This window comes from Gadus chalcogrammus, chromosome 22 (assembly GCF_026213295.1).
Source record: "Gadus chalcogrammus isolate NIFS_2021 chromosome 22, NIFS_Gcha_1.0, whole genome shotgun sequence".
Lineage (NCBI taxonomy): Eukaryota > Metazoa > Chordata > Actinopteri > Gadiformes > Gadidae > Gadus > Gadus chalcogrammus.
Genome location: NC_079433.1, coordinates 15,919,191 through 15,936,268, shown reverse-complemented (window position 1 = coordinate 15,936,268; position 17,078 = coordinate 15,919,191). Strand labels below are relative to the sequence as shown.

General features: G+C 47.2%; 1 protein-coding gene and 1 pseudogene across 1 annotated transcript; one reads left to right on the top strand and one right to left on the bottom strand.

The window, feature by feature from the left end:
* The first annotated feature begins 1,010 nt into the window (after positions 1-1,010).
* On the top strand, positions 1,011-7,693 carry LOC130376308 (protein TMEPAI-like). Its single transcript, XM_056583541.1, has 3 exons — positions 1,011-1,464; positions 4,729-4,892; positions 6,449-7,693. The coding sequence occupies exons 1-3, from the start codon at positions 1,365-1,367 to the stop codon at positions 7,034-7,036; spliced, it is 852 nt and encodes a 283-aa protein (XP_056439516.1). The 5' UTR covers positions 1,011-1,364; the 3' UTR covers positions 7,037-7,693.
* A 2,423-nt stretch (positions 7,694-10,116) lies between these two features.
* Positions 10,117-16,588, bottom strand: LOC130376284 (interleukin enhancer-binding factor 2 homolog; annotated as a pseudogene).
* Positions 16,589-17,078: the final 490 nt, after the last annotated feature.

The following is a 17,078-nucleotide window of genomic DNA, read 5'->3' as shown; positions in this document are numbered from 1 at the left end:
GACTTTTTCTTTATAAAAAACCTGTGTTGGATGTGCACTTTGTCAATATGATTTAGGTGCATGTGAGCCTTTCATGAAATCGTCTCGGTGCATAGATTATTAGGTACTTTCTTTACGCGTAGTTGTGTGTATCTTAAGTTAAACCTTTGACCTCCATTCCCTTTAGATATTGTGTGTGTGCGTGTACTTGTGCGTGTGTCGCTGTTCATTTCCTATGGTGCTGAAATGCGTGCGTTTGACTAATCTTCCAAGCCCTGATGCCCAGAGCAGCAAGTCCTGTGGCTGCGGTTTCGTAGACGGTTTATCGTGAGGGGTGCATCGACTGTTTGAGCCCCCACCCGCAGCAGCATGAATCGGCACCTATAGACGTCCTGTCCTGAGAAGAGAACGCACTAACATGAGTAACATGAGTGCAAACGACCCAGCTCATTATGAACAGGTCGGCTCCCAGACCAGGGAGACGGTATTTCCTCTCAGGCACTTTTTAGGACGAATGATTCCGTCATTTAGGTAATGAGATTGCAAACAAATTAATTTAATGCTCCAAGAAAAATAGACAGCTTTAATTGAGGATATAGTTTATTTAAAGGTAAAATGGATAGTATTGGAAGCATTTACATCATTGTCACAAGGACCAAACATATAAAATATAAACCTTGCATCGTATTGCACTTACTGAACCTCTTCATAGACTCCATTGCAGTCCGTGTAGTTGGTGTTCGGGGGGCCACGCACAGAGGTCTGCGTGCCTCCTTAATGGCTCATGGCCGCCGCTGTAATCCGACGCCGCGACGCACCGTCTGCGCGCCAGTCTAGCCTTCCGCCCCCCCCCGCCGTCCCGTCCCGCCCCAACCCCCCCGCCTCACTGCGTGGCTGCAGCCGCTCCCCGTTTTAGGCGAGACGGGAGGAAGCGCTGGGGGAAGGGTGGCAGGGTGGCAGGGCAACACACACACTCACACACACACACACACACACACACACACACACACATACACACATACACACACGCACACGCACACGCACACACACACGCACACGCACACACACACACACACACACACACGTATATACATGCACACACACGCACACACACGTACACACACTAATCTATCAGCACGTCCTGCTCCGGGAGATCATTGTGAATGAACCCGTGCGGAGCGCAGAGGAGAAACCGTGGTGCGATACCGCAGGATGTGGCCCGGGGCCTGACGACGGAGCGGTCACTGGGACTGGGACGAGGCTAAAATGGCGTGAGAGGAGGTTTAGTGGAGGCTAGAGGCCGACGCTGACAGCGAGCTGCCGGACCCCCTGCCGGTCCTCCTGGCGGCTGAGCTCCCGGCGTCCCGTTACTCCCAAGCCGCCCCATGCAGGACAGAACGCCTGCGAGTGGCTCCACGAACACCCAATCCAATGTTATTTGCTCCTGCAACTGCACCGGAACCCAGCCACAGGGCATGGATATATGTAAGTCAGTTTCTATCCTTCTCATTTCTGTTTCTGCACACATTGGGTTTAGTGTTCGCTGGTGGTGAGTGTGTCTGGACTCTTGAGGACCCGGTTCATGCGGAGAAGTCGCTTCATTCGCCTTTTATGAGGAGGCTACAGAGATGGCGCAGTGAAGTAGGCTATTTGCCTATCTTCCCATTTGCCTAAATCGATTTGGTTTAATACGTATTTGCAATGATGTCATATAAGTATTCAGCCAAACGGAGATCCATACCCGATCCAACGAGAGGACGCCGTCATGTCAGCAGTCTACCAGCTAACCTGGATTTATTTTCCTGAATTCTTAGTCTTTATTTACCTTTATTATTATGTGCGATATTGTTTATAGGCCTACAGCCTAATAGCGTTGCATTGGGCGAATGTGCATTCCCCCCGTTAACATTACATTGGAGATAAGTGAGTGAGAATTATGTGCATGATATGTGGTGCGTAAGAACTCCCCCATGTTTGGCTTCAGTTCAGTCTACTGATGTCTCCTCCAGACGACAGAACTGGAAAAAGACTAGGGACTACCTTCATATCTATCTCGGAACGGCAAAAACAAACTGAAACACTGATTAAACTCCATTTAATTGTGCTGAAACCTTTGGGTTCAATAATGCCGCACATATAATTGAAACATTCATTTGTGCAATCTGGATGTTTGGCTCTAAGAAATATTACCAACATATATAAACATGCATCGTACATAATCGTTTTGTTTATCTTGCATGTTACACGTGTGTTGCAAAATACGTGTTATAATTTGGCCGTAGGAAGCAGCTGTATTCCCTTCTGGCTGGCTGTCTGCAGACCAGCCAGGAAGTGCATTACTGATGCACCAGACGACTCATAACACGGCTGCTGGCTCCGCCCGCCCCTTTTCTCGGGTCAGATGTCGAAGGTCAAGGCCTCGATCTCCCGCTGTTGTTCAGCACGTCTGCTCGCCACTGAGTTGTTTTGTCTTCTCTCAGGCTGCATATATTAATGTCATTATTTGCATTTTGCTACTTTCACCATCAACGTGTTTCACAATTGCAGTTCCCATTTTAACAATGCACATGTTTATTTATGAATCTGTACGTTTTAAAGAATACATTTCAATACATCTCAATATATCAATATGTATTAAACGGTGGAGGGGCTGGTTGTGGCCTTTGGGTCCCAATATTAAGCCCCTCCCCCATGTCCTGACTATCTGATTGGCATCTGCACTTCACTCAGCTTCCAGCTCCCCCATTAGCCTGCTCATCAGGGGTACCCCCAGCATGACAGCCTTTAAAGGTCTGGATGGGGAAGTGACCCATGAGGGGTTCCTGAAGATGAGGACCATGGTCATTAGTGGGTTTGATTTGTGATCAGCTGAGGTTCAATAGGACGGTTTCTCAAAATGACAACGATAGTAAATATTCGAGAAATAAAACATGTTCAGGGTGTGTTACACAATTTGAATATACCGGTAGTAATATTGTATTGAAAGTCGTTTTGGTAGTGTTTTGATGTATTTTGTGGTCTCAAACAAAGCGCGTGTTGAACTCACACAGTGCAGACAGTATCCTGCAGGTCACCTTATTGCTTATTGGCTAACAGCAGCAGTTAGGCTGGAGTTCTGAATGATGATTTTGTTATGAACACAAATGCTTATTTTGTAGTACATGGGACTCATTATCATAAATAATCATTAAAAGATCCTCCCTGTTAGAATGATCCCTGGTACATTACAGCAGTGGGATGGTTACCTCCGGGACGATACAATCCTCCACGTCAACCGGGATTAGAATTCAAAAGCCCTCTGTTCAGCACATACAGATGCATTATTAACTCGTATCCAAAGTGTCTGTGTTGGGAAAAGTTGATTATAGACTATAACTACTGGAGAAGTGCAGAGTAGCTATAGGAACACATCTAAATACAACCAAGAACACAAGCTTGTCTATGAGATGTTCTCAGAAGAGGGTGTACAGAGGCTTCTAAAGGAAGGGAGGGATGTGCAGTGAGAACAGAGCCAGGTAGCCCCACCTGGAGGCAAGCCCCCCACTCAGGACGTGGGGGGCTGTGTAGACCCACAGGGTGGCAGCCTCAGACGCCGCTGCCTCAGTGGTCCTCAGGGTAGGGACGGAGAAGTCATGTGATGGAGGTGGTTGTAGATGGAAAACCCTGAACGACAACGTGGAGGACTTCAATCTGGAGATATGCGTACTGAGGTTGGGTGAACACGAGATGCAGTGGTGCATTCTGGACCAGGAGTTCCACCAGGAGCTGGCTCATCTTCCCCACTCTGTAAAGAGCAAACCGAACCGATGGATAGAAATCTGGAGGGCTGGTTAAATGTAGAAAAAATGCTAGGAGAAAAGGACAACGCATAGCAACTGTAGAGATAAGCCAGAATGAATTAGAAGAGACAATGACATACCTGATTGGGTATTGTCTTCACACGTTCCCTGGCGCCACCGGATGAACAGACCAAAGTGGTTGACTCAGTGTTCTACTGGCATTCATTTATTCTTGACGCTGATCTCTAAGTCAGAATGTGACTCTGACCCAAGCATTCAAATGAATTTGGATCCACAAACAACTGGAAATGGAGCCCAAAGAGTACACTCTTTAAAGTCTAGCCCATGTCCCGACGGTCCAATGTGCTCTAGCCCATGCTGGGGCACCAAGACTGCTTCAGCCCGGAGGTGAATCAGCCTCCAGTTTTACCTGGAGTCTGACTCACTAATCCAGTTCTAGTCCACCAAATAATCCAAGAATGCATCCCATCATTGAATAGTATCAAAAAATAGCAACATCAGTGTATCAGAGTCGCTTCAAGGTCTCGGCGGAGAATCCTCTAGCCTTAGGGAGTAGTGATGATAGACTGGCCTTGAGAAGGCCTTGCTTGGGGAGAGGGAGGATGAGGGGTGCCCACACTCTCTCACCTGGGGCAATTCATGGGTCCATGTATACAGGAGGCGCTCAATCCCTGGTTCTCTGAGGTTGGGGCACAGCTGGGAGGGGATTATGCTGTTATTGAATGAATTCTGCACCATTATGTGGTCTGGACTCCTTTGACGTTACACTTCCCCACTGAGTCTGTCCCAGTGTAGCCCAGCGCATTGCGCTTTGTTTTAACCGCAACTCCTTCACATTTTTTTGTGTGAGTGATTAGTCACTTTAATTGCCGTTCATGCCTTGACCTGTATACCAACCAAAACTAATCTTTATCTTTTCCTGTCTTCAAACGCCTCCTCCTGTCTGCAGCTGAACTGGAGTTTGTTCAGATAATAATTATCCTGGTGGTTATGATGGTAATGGTGGTGGTGATCATCTGCCTTCTCAACCACTACCGGCTCTCTGCCCTGGCCTTCCTGAGCCGACACAGCCGAGCCCGGCACCAAGGCCACCGCCAACAGGCTACACAGCTGGTGGGTCCAACACACACTCCACACTCCTACTGGGTATTCATTTAACGCTGATATTATATATGTAAAGGGTATTGTCTTCAAATAGTGTACGGTGAAAATCACATCACTGCTCACCGAAAACCAATGAGAAAAGGGCCAGTGTCAAACTCAAACTAGAAACCTGGGTTTCACTTCAGTACGTCCAAATCAATATGTTATCCAGTTTGTTTTAGTCTTTCCATGAGTCCAGCCAATAGATCTCAGAGGTGGAAGAAAAAAATCAAAAACAAATCTAAGGAAATCTGTATAAAGGGTTTTAAGGAGGAAAAATGTCAGCAACATAACCCTCCAAACAAATCTATTTGCAAATGGTCTCTCTGTTCCTTAAAAACATCCTGCTCACTTCCTCCATCTAAAGGCTGGTTACCATAATGTTACCTGAGAGCTTCTCTCTCTGGTCACCTGGGAGAAGTCCACCTAATGGAGAAACTTGGGTTACAAAAGCACTTCAGTTGATCCTGTACAGGCACTAAACCCAATCAGTGTTTAGTTTGTGTGTGTCTGGAGAAGCTACATCAGTCGGTTGGTCACTAGCCCATTGAGGCACTGATGCCCCGAAGGTAGATGGATAGAAATGACTTTGATTTGTCCGAATGGTGAGCAGTACGCCTTTTCACCCAGACTAGGATCGATCCCAGCCCTGCTAGCTCCCATCTCTCTTCGTTCCTTCCAGGATGGCTGTGTGGTGACTCAGCACAGAACCCCTGTGGTGAAGGGTTTATTTAGAAATGCAGCTAGGCCTTCTGTTAGCTTGTTCAGAGGGGGTCCTGAAACACTGACCTTACTAGAGAATAGAAACAGTCATAAAATAAAAAAAAGTCATAAAATAAAAGAACCACACTAAAATAGATCCTCAATATGTAAGTATCTCTAAATCTGCTGCCGTCAGTGGATTAGGAGAGCTGGGTTACTGCTCAGCTCCGCTGCCTCTATGGAGAGTTCCCCACCCATGAACCCCTACACAGGGTCCAATATCAGCCAGCATCAGGTGTGTCGGCGTTGTAGTGAGGACGTCCATAGCTTAACACAGTGCTCGTGCAGTTACCCTCACTGTCTCAGTGCAGAATATTGTGTAATGCTATGTGATCATATGACACCCATAGCCCTGATCATGATCATGGTTCACATATGGAAACAAACATCTAGGCCCAATCCCATTTCTACCCCTTACCCCTTCCCCTTCCCCTTCCCCTTCCCCTTCCCCTTCCCCCTTCCCCTTCCCCTTACCCCTTCCCCTTCCCCTTACCCCTTCCCCTTCCCCTTCCCCTTCTCCTTCCCCTTCAAAATAAGGGGGAGCGGTAAGGTGAAGGGGTAAGGGGTAGAAATGGGATTGGGCCCTAGTATGTGTAGGACACCCGTAGTGGGACAAGCTCAACATATCCATTGAGACTTTTATTGTTTTAGGTCCCTGATAATGAACCGGTTTAGTCCAGCCAATCCATGCCGCGTTCCCCATTGACCCACAGGCGTGTAGTCGACGCTCACCCCCGCTCCCCTTACGCCCCTTCCCCACGCAGGTGATGTACGGGCCCCAGGGCACCCAGGAGCGGCTGGTCTGCAACCCGCCCGCCTACACACAGCAGCAGAACCAGCACCTCTGCCGCTTCCAGCCCACCTACCCCTACCTGCAGCAGGACATCATCAACCTGCCGCCGTCCATCTCCCTGTCCGACGGCGAGGAGCTGCCCCCCTACAAGGGCCCCTGCACCCTGAAGCTGCGGGACCCCGAGCAGCAGCTGGAGCTGAGCCGGGCCTCGGTGCGCGCGCCGCCCAACCGGACCGTCTACGACAGGAACTTCATCGACATTTATGTCGGCCGCGGGCCGAGTTTCACCTCCGGAGTCGGCGGTGCGAACACTCGGACGGAGAGCCCACCGCCCACCTACAGCGAGGTGATGGGACACTACAGGGGCAGCGCAGCGTTTTACAGCCAGTACAGCAATAACACCTCCTCACTGCTCGACTGCGGGTCGGACTCGGGTAGCTTGTGGCTTGAGCGTCAGGCTGGCAGAAGGGAGAGTGAAAGCACAGCAGCGCCCTCTGGTGGTGAAAGCAAGCGGAAGCGGCAAGGGGGAGGAGAGGCGGAAGTGAGGAAAGTCCCGTGAGGCTTCGCGGGGCCACATCTGCAGAACCCCCCCACGAAGGGTTAACTCGTCATATGTTTTTTATTGAGCTGCAGTACATTTTTTTGTATACTCAATGTATGTTGCAGACAATCCACTGCGAATCCACTCTCGTCCACACATACAAACAAAAAAGTAATGGTTCATGATTTTTCATATATATTGAGTTGAAAAGACCCACATTTATGCCAGAATTTTACACCATAATAGGTTTGGAAAAGAAGCCAATTTGAACTTGCACTAACTCACTGTTTAAATGCAGAGAATAATTCTTTGATGTTTTTTCCTCTTTGTATTTGAGTTGGTCTCCTTGTTTTTTTAATAGTCAATGCAGGACAGTAAAATATTATCTTCAGTACCGACAAAGCCCAAACCCAGGCGTGGGGGGAGTTCACCACAGTCGGAGGAGAACCCGTGTCCGAATCGTACTGACAAAAGGCCAAAAAGTCCTCCTGAAATGGGCTGCCTGTCAGGGCAGCCCCTGCAGCGATATGGGCATGACTCCGGGCCAGAGGGGTGAAGACAGAATCAGTTCTATGGTCAGGAGAAGACAGAAGCCAGCTCTATGGTAAGAAGAAGCCTCATCTGCAGGGTACTGGAGACAGAAGCCAGCTCTATGGTAAGAAGAAGCCTCATCTGCAGGGTTCCATGATGCAATGGAGGGATGTTATATGGGGCTTACAAGAGTGTCAAAGACAGCTCCATCTAGCCTGCGGTTATACCACCCAATATACAAAGGCTTAAGTCTGGACGGGGCAGCGCTCAAACCCTGCTAAAGGAACACAAGGTCAACAATTATGAATGCCCACTTTGTTCTTCTGTTTCCTGAGACCTTCACTTCCTGTCCACCTGTCCTTTGGCCTTCACTTCCTGTCCACCTCTCCTTTGACCTTCACTTCCTGTCCACCTGTCCTTCACTTCCTGTCCACCTGTCCTTTGGCCCTGTTCCCCTACAGTAGCACTTTATGTGTCTGCCAGGTCACGGCTCCAGTGGCTTCAGAGCAGGCAATTCATGGAGATTGGTTTAAATAGGGAGCACTTACTTTGTATTTCTCATCCCTCCCTTTAGTTTGAAAATACCTCATTTCAAAAGGGGACTCTTAAACCGGTGCATTCTCGTGTTCAGGGGGGTAAATTGAATGACTTACAGTAAACTGCACTTAAGGCATGATTCAATGTTAATATAGAGAGCAAAGGCATATGATAATTATACATGCATCTAGGACCGGGTCATTGTTGTGAAGCCATACTTGCCATTGCGCATTTTCAATTCACCCTTTATTTATTCTTATTTATTTGATGTTTCACATTGGAGGACGTTTTTTTTTTAAGGTTTTCTTTGTATTTAACAATCATTAACAGGCAACTAACATTACACAACAAAATCACCTTGAGATTGGGCTTCCCTTGGCATACATGAACATAGCGATGAACACCGGTTAAATAGGCTTTTATGAACGGTAGAAGAAATTTAAAGCCCGAGGGTCGACGACCAACCCTCATCCATTTTAAATAGTGACTTCTCCCCCAGTTTGCGTTCCTTGGTACTTTTGACGTTACTCCTCTCTCACTGTGGGCTGTCCCTCCCGTTGGAGAGACCGAACCACCGTACTGCTGCTCGCACCTCCCGCTGGGCGCGCGACCTGCCCTCCGGTCTTCAGTACTGCTGCTGCTACCTTTCGCTGCTACTGCTGTTTGCTGTCAATTGCTGTCACATCAGTGCTTTAACACTATGAGTTCTCCGACCTGAAGACTCGTCATTCTTTCTACACGTCCCGTTGGTAACCTCCCCTGGGTTTGCATGTCTATAAGCCTACGTGAACTGATGCGACATCGAAGCAGCCACAGGAGACCACTTGCACTCCAAACAGTCCGATCCTTAGCGTGCCTCACTTCCAATGGTGCTTGTTTTTTCCAGTGGTCTGTTTATTTGTACAATGCTGTATATAACTTTAATATATTAATATATTATGCACAGATCCTACCCAATGGGTAGAAAAAGCCCATATGAGAAGAATTGTTAATACTGTAACATAACATAAAAGATTATATATAAAAACTAATTGTGAGCTCAGCAGTGTTTTTACTTATGCCTACAAAATGTTGCTTTGTCTTTTTAGAAAGAAAAATAAAGATGCTTACACATTAACCTGATGCTGAACCTTTTCTCTATTGGTAGATCTCACTCATGCCCAATATCCAATCAAAAACCACCCAGTTGTCATCGTCCTATCCCTAACCATGCAACACAAGTTTATTTCCCATCAAAATTTAATTAAGAGTTTTACTGTCCTGCTGAATTGAGTTGTGACAGCATATCGCTGAGAGCAGTAGGCTAGGCTTCACCTTCAACCAGTATCGTTCTGCGTTTCCTCTTCCGTCATACGAGTCACGGGTCCACGGATATACGTAGTGTCACCCCGATCAGAAGGAACATTTGAAGGACCCACGGTTTGGAGTGTTATTCTGGATACGTGAACTGGTTTATATTAACTACATACAGAAATCCTGTTAGAATAAAAAATAATACACAAGGGGATAAGGTCAATAAAAAGGTTTTATTATACTAATAACTACCGAGTAAGAAAAAGACACTTCACAATACAAATCAAAACCAACTGATATTTACAAATGTCAGACGACATTTGAATGGAAAACAACAACATGACAGACAGACGGAGGAAGGAACAGCGGTCAGTCCAAACATCCCATGAGACACCCTGTAGGACAGAACAGAGATGTTACTAGGAGCATCACTGGACGGTGGACACGTCAAACACAACTGGGAAACGCAACTAAGGAAAAACTGGAAAACACTTTTTTTCTTTCTGTAAAAAACGAATTGATCGTAAATCGTACCATCCAGTCCACCGATTCCTCCACAAACCTCCCAAGGTCTGTAGAGGTAGACTGGAAGGTAATGCATGAATTCACCGATATTTTGACATAGATTTGTCATTCAATTTGTGGCCCTTCACCCTTCAATTGCATGTCCTATTTTGCAAAGTCCAGATCTTATACAGGCTTAGAGGTTTGGGGGGGGGGGGGTTGAAGGGTGTTACCTGAACAGGGGGAAGTCCTCTTATTCCTGCGTCTCCATGCTCTCGTCCTCCCCGCCGCCCTCCTCCTCCAGCCCCTCTTCCTCTTCCTCCTCCTTCCTCTCGGGGGGCTTCTCGTAGGCCTTCTCCGAGGGCGTGACGATCACGCCGTCCCACGTGGACATCTCCATTGCCAAATCTGGAACCAGGTTTATGCTTTAGTAAACTGCAAGCTTGCCATCGAATGTAGAGGATGTACACATTGATTTAAGCTTTATCCGAGTCACTCAAATCAAACCCATAGAAAATGTACTGGTATGAAGTGGAGGACGCTGATCTTACCATCAGAATTATACAGGATTTCAAGATGATTTTGGGGTTCCATTTACCTTTTATCCGATGCCCACCAACTTTTAATCAGGGCAACATTCATGCAAACATTCTGTTTATAATGCTCTCGCGAGCAGAGAATGTAGCATGCGAAGAATGTGCTTGAAATAATCATTTGCGTCTTCGGAAATGTTGTTTGTGCGGCACTCTTTTTTTAATATTGCGTTCTCATTTCCTGTGATTACCCGTCACAAATGTGGTATTTGATTGCCTTGAAAATATCGTGAACTAGTTCCGGTTGGATCGCACTGCAGTGGTCAACGATTTAAAATGAAAATGAATGGCGCGGCGCTTACAGCTTGCGTCTCCTTCCAGGCCCAGGATCTTCCTGTAGCCGCCGTGGGACAGCACCCTCACCAACGTCTGGGCCGTGAAGCACACCATGTCCTGGAGAACCACAAGCAGACTTTACAGACAAACCAACCACCCGGCAGTGGCCACAAGCACGAGCCCGCTGCTCGCTTCTACAAAGCGCCGCCATGCCTTCGTCAAAAAGCCGCCGTGTGCGGTCTGCTGCTCTCCGACGCGGTCCACTACGGGGGGACCACCCCGGTGTTGGTGAACATACCTGCTGCTCCAGGGTCATGACCGTGTGCACCCGGAAGTTGCCGCTCTCGCAGGGGTCCGTGATGCCCACCGACCCGGGCAGGAAGAGCCCCGCGGCCAGCATCTGCAGGCAGCGCCTGAGGAGACCACAGCTCAGTATTATGGGTCTAACTATGGGGTCGGAGGAGGCTCAGGTGGGGCTGAACACAACACAACAGGGTCCTTTTCACTGGGCAGCCATCTTGAATTAAAGAACTCCACAGGCAGGGGGGTTGTAAAATAAGGGATCGTAAAAGCAAGATGGTAAGAACAGATACTGCATTGCCAACATACCTAAACAAAAGGAGAAATCAAATCCCAAAGAATCGTTTATGTTTTTATAAAAATCGAATATTCCATTTTATGTCAATCCATTACCAATATTGAAAGTTTAGATTTCACTAGTGATCCCATCCCTTAAATCTGAATCTAATTCAAGATGTCTGCTGTGGGAACAGGGTGACTGACTGGTGCATCTGCGTGAATAAGAGATGGAAAGATGGCTGCAGGGATGAACAAACCTGTAAGCAACATTAAGGGACAACGGCTGTCTGGAGGGGTTGTTCATCACAGCAGAATGCCCCTGGAAGGAAAAGAGAACATTGGTCAGTCAAGCAGTTGTGTATGACAGCATCTATACATACACTTTTTTTTTTTTTTTAAATGCGTTGTATTTTTAGGGTATCCCGACAGCTGGCTGACAACAAAGATCTCTTACTAATGACCCGTCATTGACCTGCAGTATTGCCCACATATAGCCACCCATAAACAGGGTGGTTGTAGTTGCTGCCTGCTCATTACAGTCCAGATCAGCTCAGGTTTGCTCCAGCTGGAGGTGGGACTGCCCAAGGGCGAAGGCACTGGTATCACAGCCCCGCGTTGTGTCCGACTGAGCCTCTATGGCTTTCTTTTACCCGTTTGGATTAAGAAGATAAACATAGGAGAGAAGGGTAACTTAAGCAGTGGGCTAAGAGGTGCCGTGTGGAGACCCAGGACTGACCAGGAGGTCCAGGATCCAGGGGGTGAGGGGCTCAAAGCCTGGGAAGCGCTGCCGCAGGTCCTTGAGCAGACGGATCAGCACCTTCACCCTGAAGGGGAGGGGCACAGGGTTCAAATTAGAACGACATCCAAACACCCACCAGGGTCGGATGGCTGACATTAATAGACAACACATTCAACGATTACCTTGCTATACCAGAAATCAATCACTTATCAAGACCGCTGACCCTACAAATACACTTGACCCCACCAAGACCCCTGACCTCATTACAACCCCGGACACTACCAAGACCCCTAAACCTACCAATACACTTGACGCTACAGTGACCCCTGACCCTACTAAGACCACCCTGAGGTCCTTAAGGGGGTAAATGAGCAAAGTGACTCTAAATGCAAGGGTTGCAACAGTGTACAAATTACAAATACATTACAGACACCAACCGGTTTGGGTCAGAAATAACAAGCCAGCTGTTGGGAGAGCTTCACTCACGTGGACTGGGAGGCGTTCTCCTCGAACCAGCGGGCGTGACGGATGGCGGCCAGGGCGCTCTGCAGCACCTTGATGTCCACTGCAGGAGACACAACCACGGCATCAGACAAGAACGTACAAGCCAGGGGCTGAGGATCATTGGTTGATCCTCTGGTAACATCTGTATATTGTGTGTCCATTATTCAATTATTCTACTAACACAAGCATTAAGGTTTAATTTCTAAATGTTATGGTTTAAATACTTCCTGATCAGAGGATAGGTAGATAAGCACCCTTCTTCCATAGGTTCTGCCCATATCTCAACGTGTATCGCTACCCTGCACTCATTTTAATTTAAAGTGCGTTCTAGTTTCCACCCAATGTACACATTTGGAAACTACAATTAACCTGCTTCACCTTCAGATTGGCGTTACTTCCAAACTTGTGGAACGTGCACACTTCAGGAGGAAGTGAAATACGGTACAGCAGAGAAATCTAAACAACATGCGTTTTCGGGTCCGCAGCTATGAAATTGATATAAATAGTGCTCCTTTACTTTAGCCAGACTTTATTCTACATTATTACATACACAGCCAGTAACCAAGGTCACCATCAATTATCTCAGCTATGGGGCACGAAGTTCAATAGGGCAGCAATGTTAGCTCATATCCCAGATGAATTACACTTTGCAGAAGTAAACTAGTGAAGGGGGAGCGGAGAAAGCAAGTCTTACTAACCCTGCCGCCAACATGCTTCACCAACTCAGACCATTACAAGGATATCACTCATGGTGGGACCAAGATTTTCAAAACGTAACGATATGCATTGTGAGCTTAAAATGCATTGCAAAACTAGCATGACTATTGATCACCTTTTGTGCACTAGAGGGAGCCATCTACACGTCATGACTCAATGGCAAGCAGCAGAGTAGAGACGGAGGTGATGCATCTCATTTAAAATCATGTACGGAAGAATTTCAGAAAACTCTGAATAGGTTGTTCACAAGGCATTTTGCAAGCTTTGCAAACCGTGAGCAATACGGACGAGCCATGCGTGAGAGCGGGCTTCGACCACATGTCAAGCGTTGAGTCCACACAGTAAATCTAGCTCCCCAAAAGGGCTCACAAGTCCGCCGTGTGAGGCGACTGCTGGGCTGAGTGCGGCGGGTCACAACGTTTCTCCACTAAAGTGCCGCTGTGGTATTGGTCTCAAAACAGAGCACGCCGAAACTCCCCCCGCCGAGGGGACCACCTGATGAGAGCAGCAGACCTTATGACCTGCTGGACAGATACACTGCCCAGCAAGCAGCCACTCTGATGAGGAGTACAGAATTAGGTTGCAACTCAAGCGTCATCGATACACTGGATTGAGAGTAGTCTCCCAATGCAGACGATGTAAGAGTGCCTTAAGCACTGAAGACAGCTATAGCGGTTCTTTGCGACGAGACAATCCCTGCGGTGTGGCTTATTGTGCCACTCAGGAACATGATGGATCATGTCCCCCAGTGCGGCTTGATTCACCCACGGGGGACGGTACAAGAATAACTCTCGCCAAAGTCTGACGTACAAAGGGGAGGCCGAGGCCCAACCTCTGCAGAGCAACGCGCTGGATACAAGATTACGATCCAGAACTTGCATCAAAATCATTATATTGGAAGCTAGAAAGCTACAAATTTGCAAAGAGAAAATAGTTATTTTAAATGGCTTGTGTCCATTTGCAAACGCACATTTCTCGAATAATACTAAAGCAACATAAATCATTTCAATGGGTTAAAAACTTGCCTAAGGGCTCTCCTCTCTCTGAATGTGCGTTTCCCTGTGCATGTGTGTGTGTCTTACAGTGCAGCTCGGGGTCCAGCTTCCTCAGGTTCGGGGGCACGGTGGTGATCAGGATCTTCACCGTGGCGTCTGCCGAGCTGATCTCAAAGCCCGTCTCGTTGGTGAGCATGGAGAGCACTGGAGGAGCAGTGAGGAGGACCAGCAGGGGAGGGAGGGGGGTTGAGGTGGAGCTCACATGTACAACACAACGTTGAACCATAGACCCAATAACCCCATGAACAGGCTTCATAGTAGGGTGTTGGGGACACCATCTACAGCAGACTGGTTCGGTTAAGATGTTTATCGAAATCACACTCATTTTACGTCTCCCCACGGACCCATCCCAGGAGAACCAATTAAGACAATCCTTTTTTGCTCTGGTAACATTTCACATCATGTGGCATATAGGTCTCATTCAGCGCGATGCGACAATCTTTCAACAGTGCGTGAAATGTGCGTGTGACTAATAGTTCCCTTGATTAATTACATAACTTTACTTGTTGGGATCACAACTTCCCGAACACAGTGCACTCACCTTCAGCGGGGTCTTGAGTGTGAAGGGTCTCCACTACCTTGTTGCCAAGGGCCGCGACGGCCTCCACTGCAAGAGAAACATGTGGTCTGAGCTTACTCAGAAATGGAAAGGACCATGATTCTACCCACTGAAGCAAATAGAGCCATCCTCCGGTGGCTGGACTCACATGTAGGAGGATCTTCAGAATGACCACCAGGTCGGCCACATTGTGTCCGGTCGTCATGGTACCCTTCTTGTAAGATCCTACTTGGCGCACCTCTTCAATTTGCTAGGAATTAATATAAGAAATGTGGTATTTTTTGTTGGCCTTTCCGGCCATATATCGACCCTGACCTATTGTTAATTGCTACAAGTGGGTCTGAACCATTTCTAACCTGAATCATACTGAACTCAGCACTCAAGCCCATTCAAGCTTATGATGATGGATAAAGTAATCACCTAGCAGTGGCCTGATCTCACCTTTACCAAGGAACTACTGGATTCTTGTGCTTCCTACCAATATAGAACAATCCCTGAACCACCATATCTCCCACAATGCAGGAAGCAACTTTGAATTCATAAGTCTTGCATGCATTTCCTACAAGAACATCAAGGTCCACCCAAACCCATCCGTCTGATCTGACCGTAGGATCAACGACATTTAACTCACCACTTCAAAGTTTCCGGGGGCCACGATGAGGTTATCAATGACATTGTTGATCTTTGTTACCAAAGACAATATGGAAGACTGGGAAGGAAGAAGAGGGAAGAGGGGAAACAATGATTAGAGGCGTCCATGTGACTCCACATGACCAACGGTCGCGGGGGGCTGGAATGTGGGAGGCTACCTGCTCAGCCGGGGTGGGGCTGAGGTCCTGGTTTCCGTTTCAGCAGGCATTCACTGAACACCGTCTCGTCGGTCCGCCGGCTTCACCCGGGGAAAACGCCATTTCACACTGGAAGCGAACAGGGAACAGCGTAAACCATATTGGAATAGACTATGGTTTGGCTTTATTGTTCAATGACTGAGATTCAATATGAATATAGAGAAAAATTTAAAACGATTGGACAAACCAAACACGAAAGATATTATTGGATCAGAGTTTGCATTAGACTGCAATAGTATTTTATTGTCTTTAAACAAATGGAAGCCTATCAATGCACCCTGTTGCTAATTATCATCTTCTCTTGTACCTACCACATAGAAATCAAACGGTATGTGTGGAACAAAAGGGCGATACCTGAAACAGAATATAAAGTAAGACCCTCCATTCAGCAACTATGTCGAAGTCAAACGTAGAATAAGTCACAAATTGTACCCCTTGCACAAGTCCTCCACGGGATCCAAACCTGCCCCCCCGGCCCCTTCCACGATTCGCCTCTGTGGAAGCAACACAACAAACACATGAGACCAGCTACCAGTATAAAGACTTTACAAGATAGATCCATCATATTTAACCAACACAATGTCCAATACTCTCCATAGGAATAATGAACCCATTCATTCATTCATTCCTGAACGTGTCCCCGCTTGGCTACACCAGACATGTACACAACCCAACTGTAATGTAGGGGAATTATATTTAATCGTTCAGACAATTAATTTGAGTGTGTAGTCGTTTTAAACACGGTGATGTGGTGCTGGTTTAACTGAGGTTCAAACCCCTGCTAGCTGCACAAGCTAACCAGCTCTTCTCCTGGTCTCTGACTAGTCTCTCCCATAGTACGGATCAGTACGGTTCATAACACGATCACAGGATTTACAATTTACAACATAGACATATTTTCGACTTGCCTCATTGTGTACGACGTTTTGATGGTTTTTAATAATAACTACAAAAGAATGGTCTTTAAGGCAGTCCTGCAGAGAGGTAAACCGGAATAAACCTCTGATGGTCTGATTCGTCTTCCTGGCCATGGTCCTCCTCTCCGGCTTTGTTTGTGACAGTGGGTAACTTTAGCGCCCCCACCCGGACAGGAGAACGGATTCTCGTCATCATGGCTCCTTTGCTGCAACGCTTTGGCTCCTACCCGGTCGTTGACGTTGTCATTACATTATATTTGATTTCCCCATGAAGCTGTTGGCTTTTGTTTTCATGAAATCCCATGAAATTTAATCTGTATCTGCTCTCCTTTAGTTGCATATTTATCGAAAAGGTGGATAAATGTGGATTTATTCAAAGTCCAAGAAGGATGTCTCTCAAATAATCCA

Bases quoted from the DNA above. Each gene is read 5' to 3' on its own strand.
- LOC130376308 (XM_056583541.1), top strand. From the start codon at position 1,365: ATGCAGGACAGAACGCCTGCGAGTGGCTCCACGAACACCCAATCCAAT. The intron at 1,465-4,728 runs GTAAGTCAGTTT...TCCTGTCTGCAG, and splicing joins GCCACAGGGCATGGATATAT to CTGAACTGGAGTTTGTTCAG. The intron at 4,893-6,448 runs GTGGGTCCAACA...TTCCCCACGCAG, and splicing joins GCCAACAGGCTACACAGCTG to GTGATGTACGGGCCCCAGGG.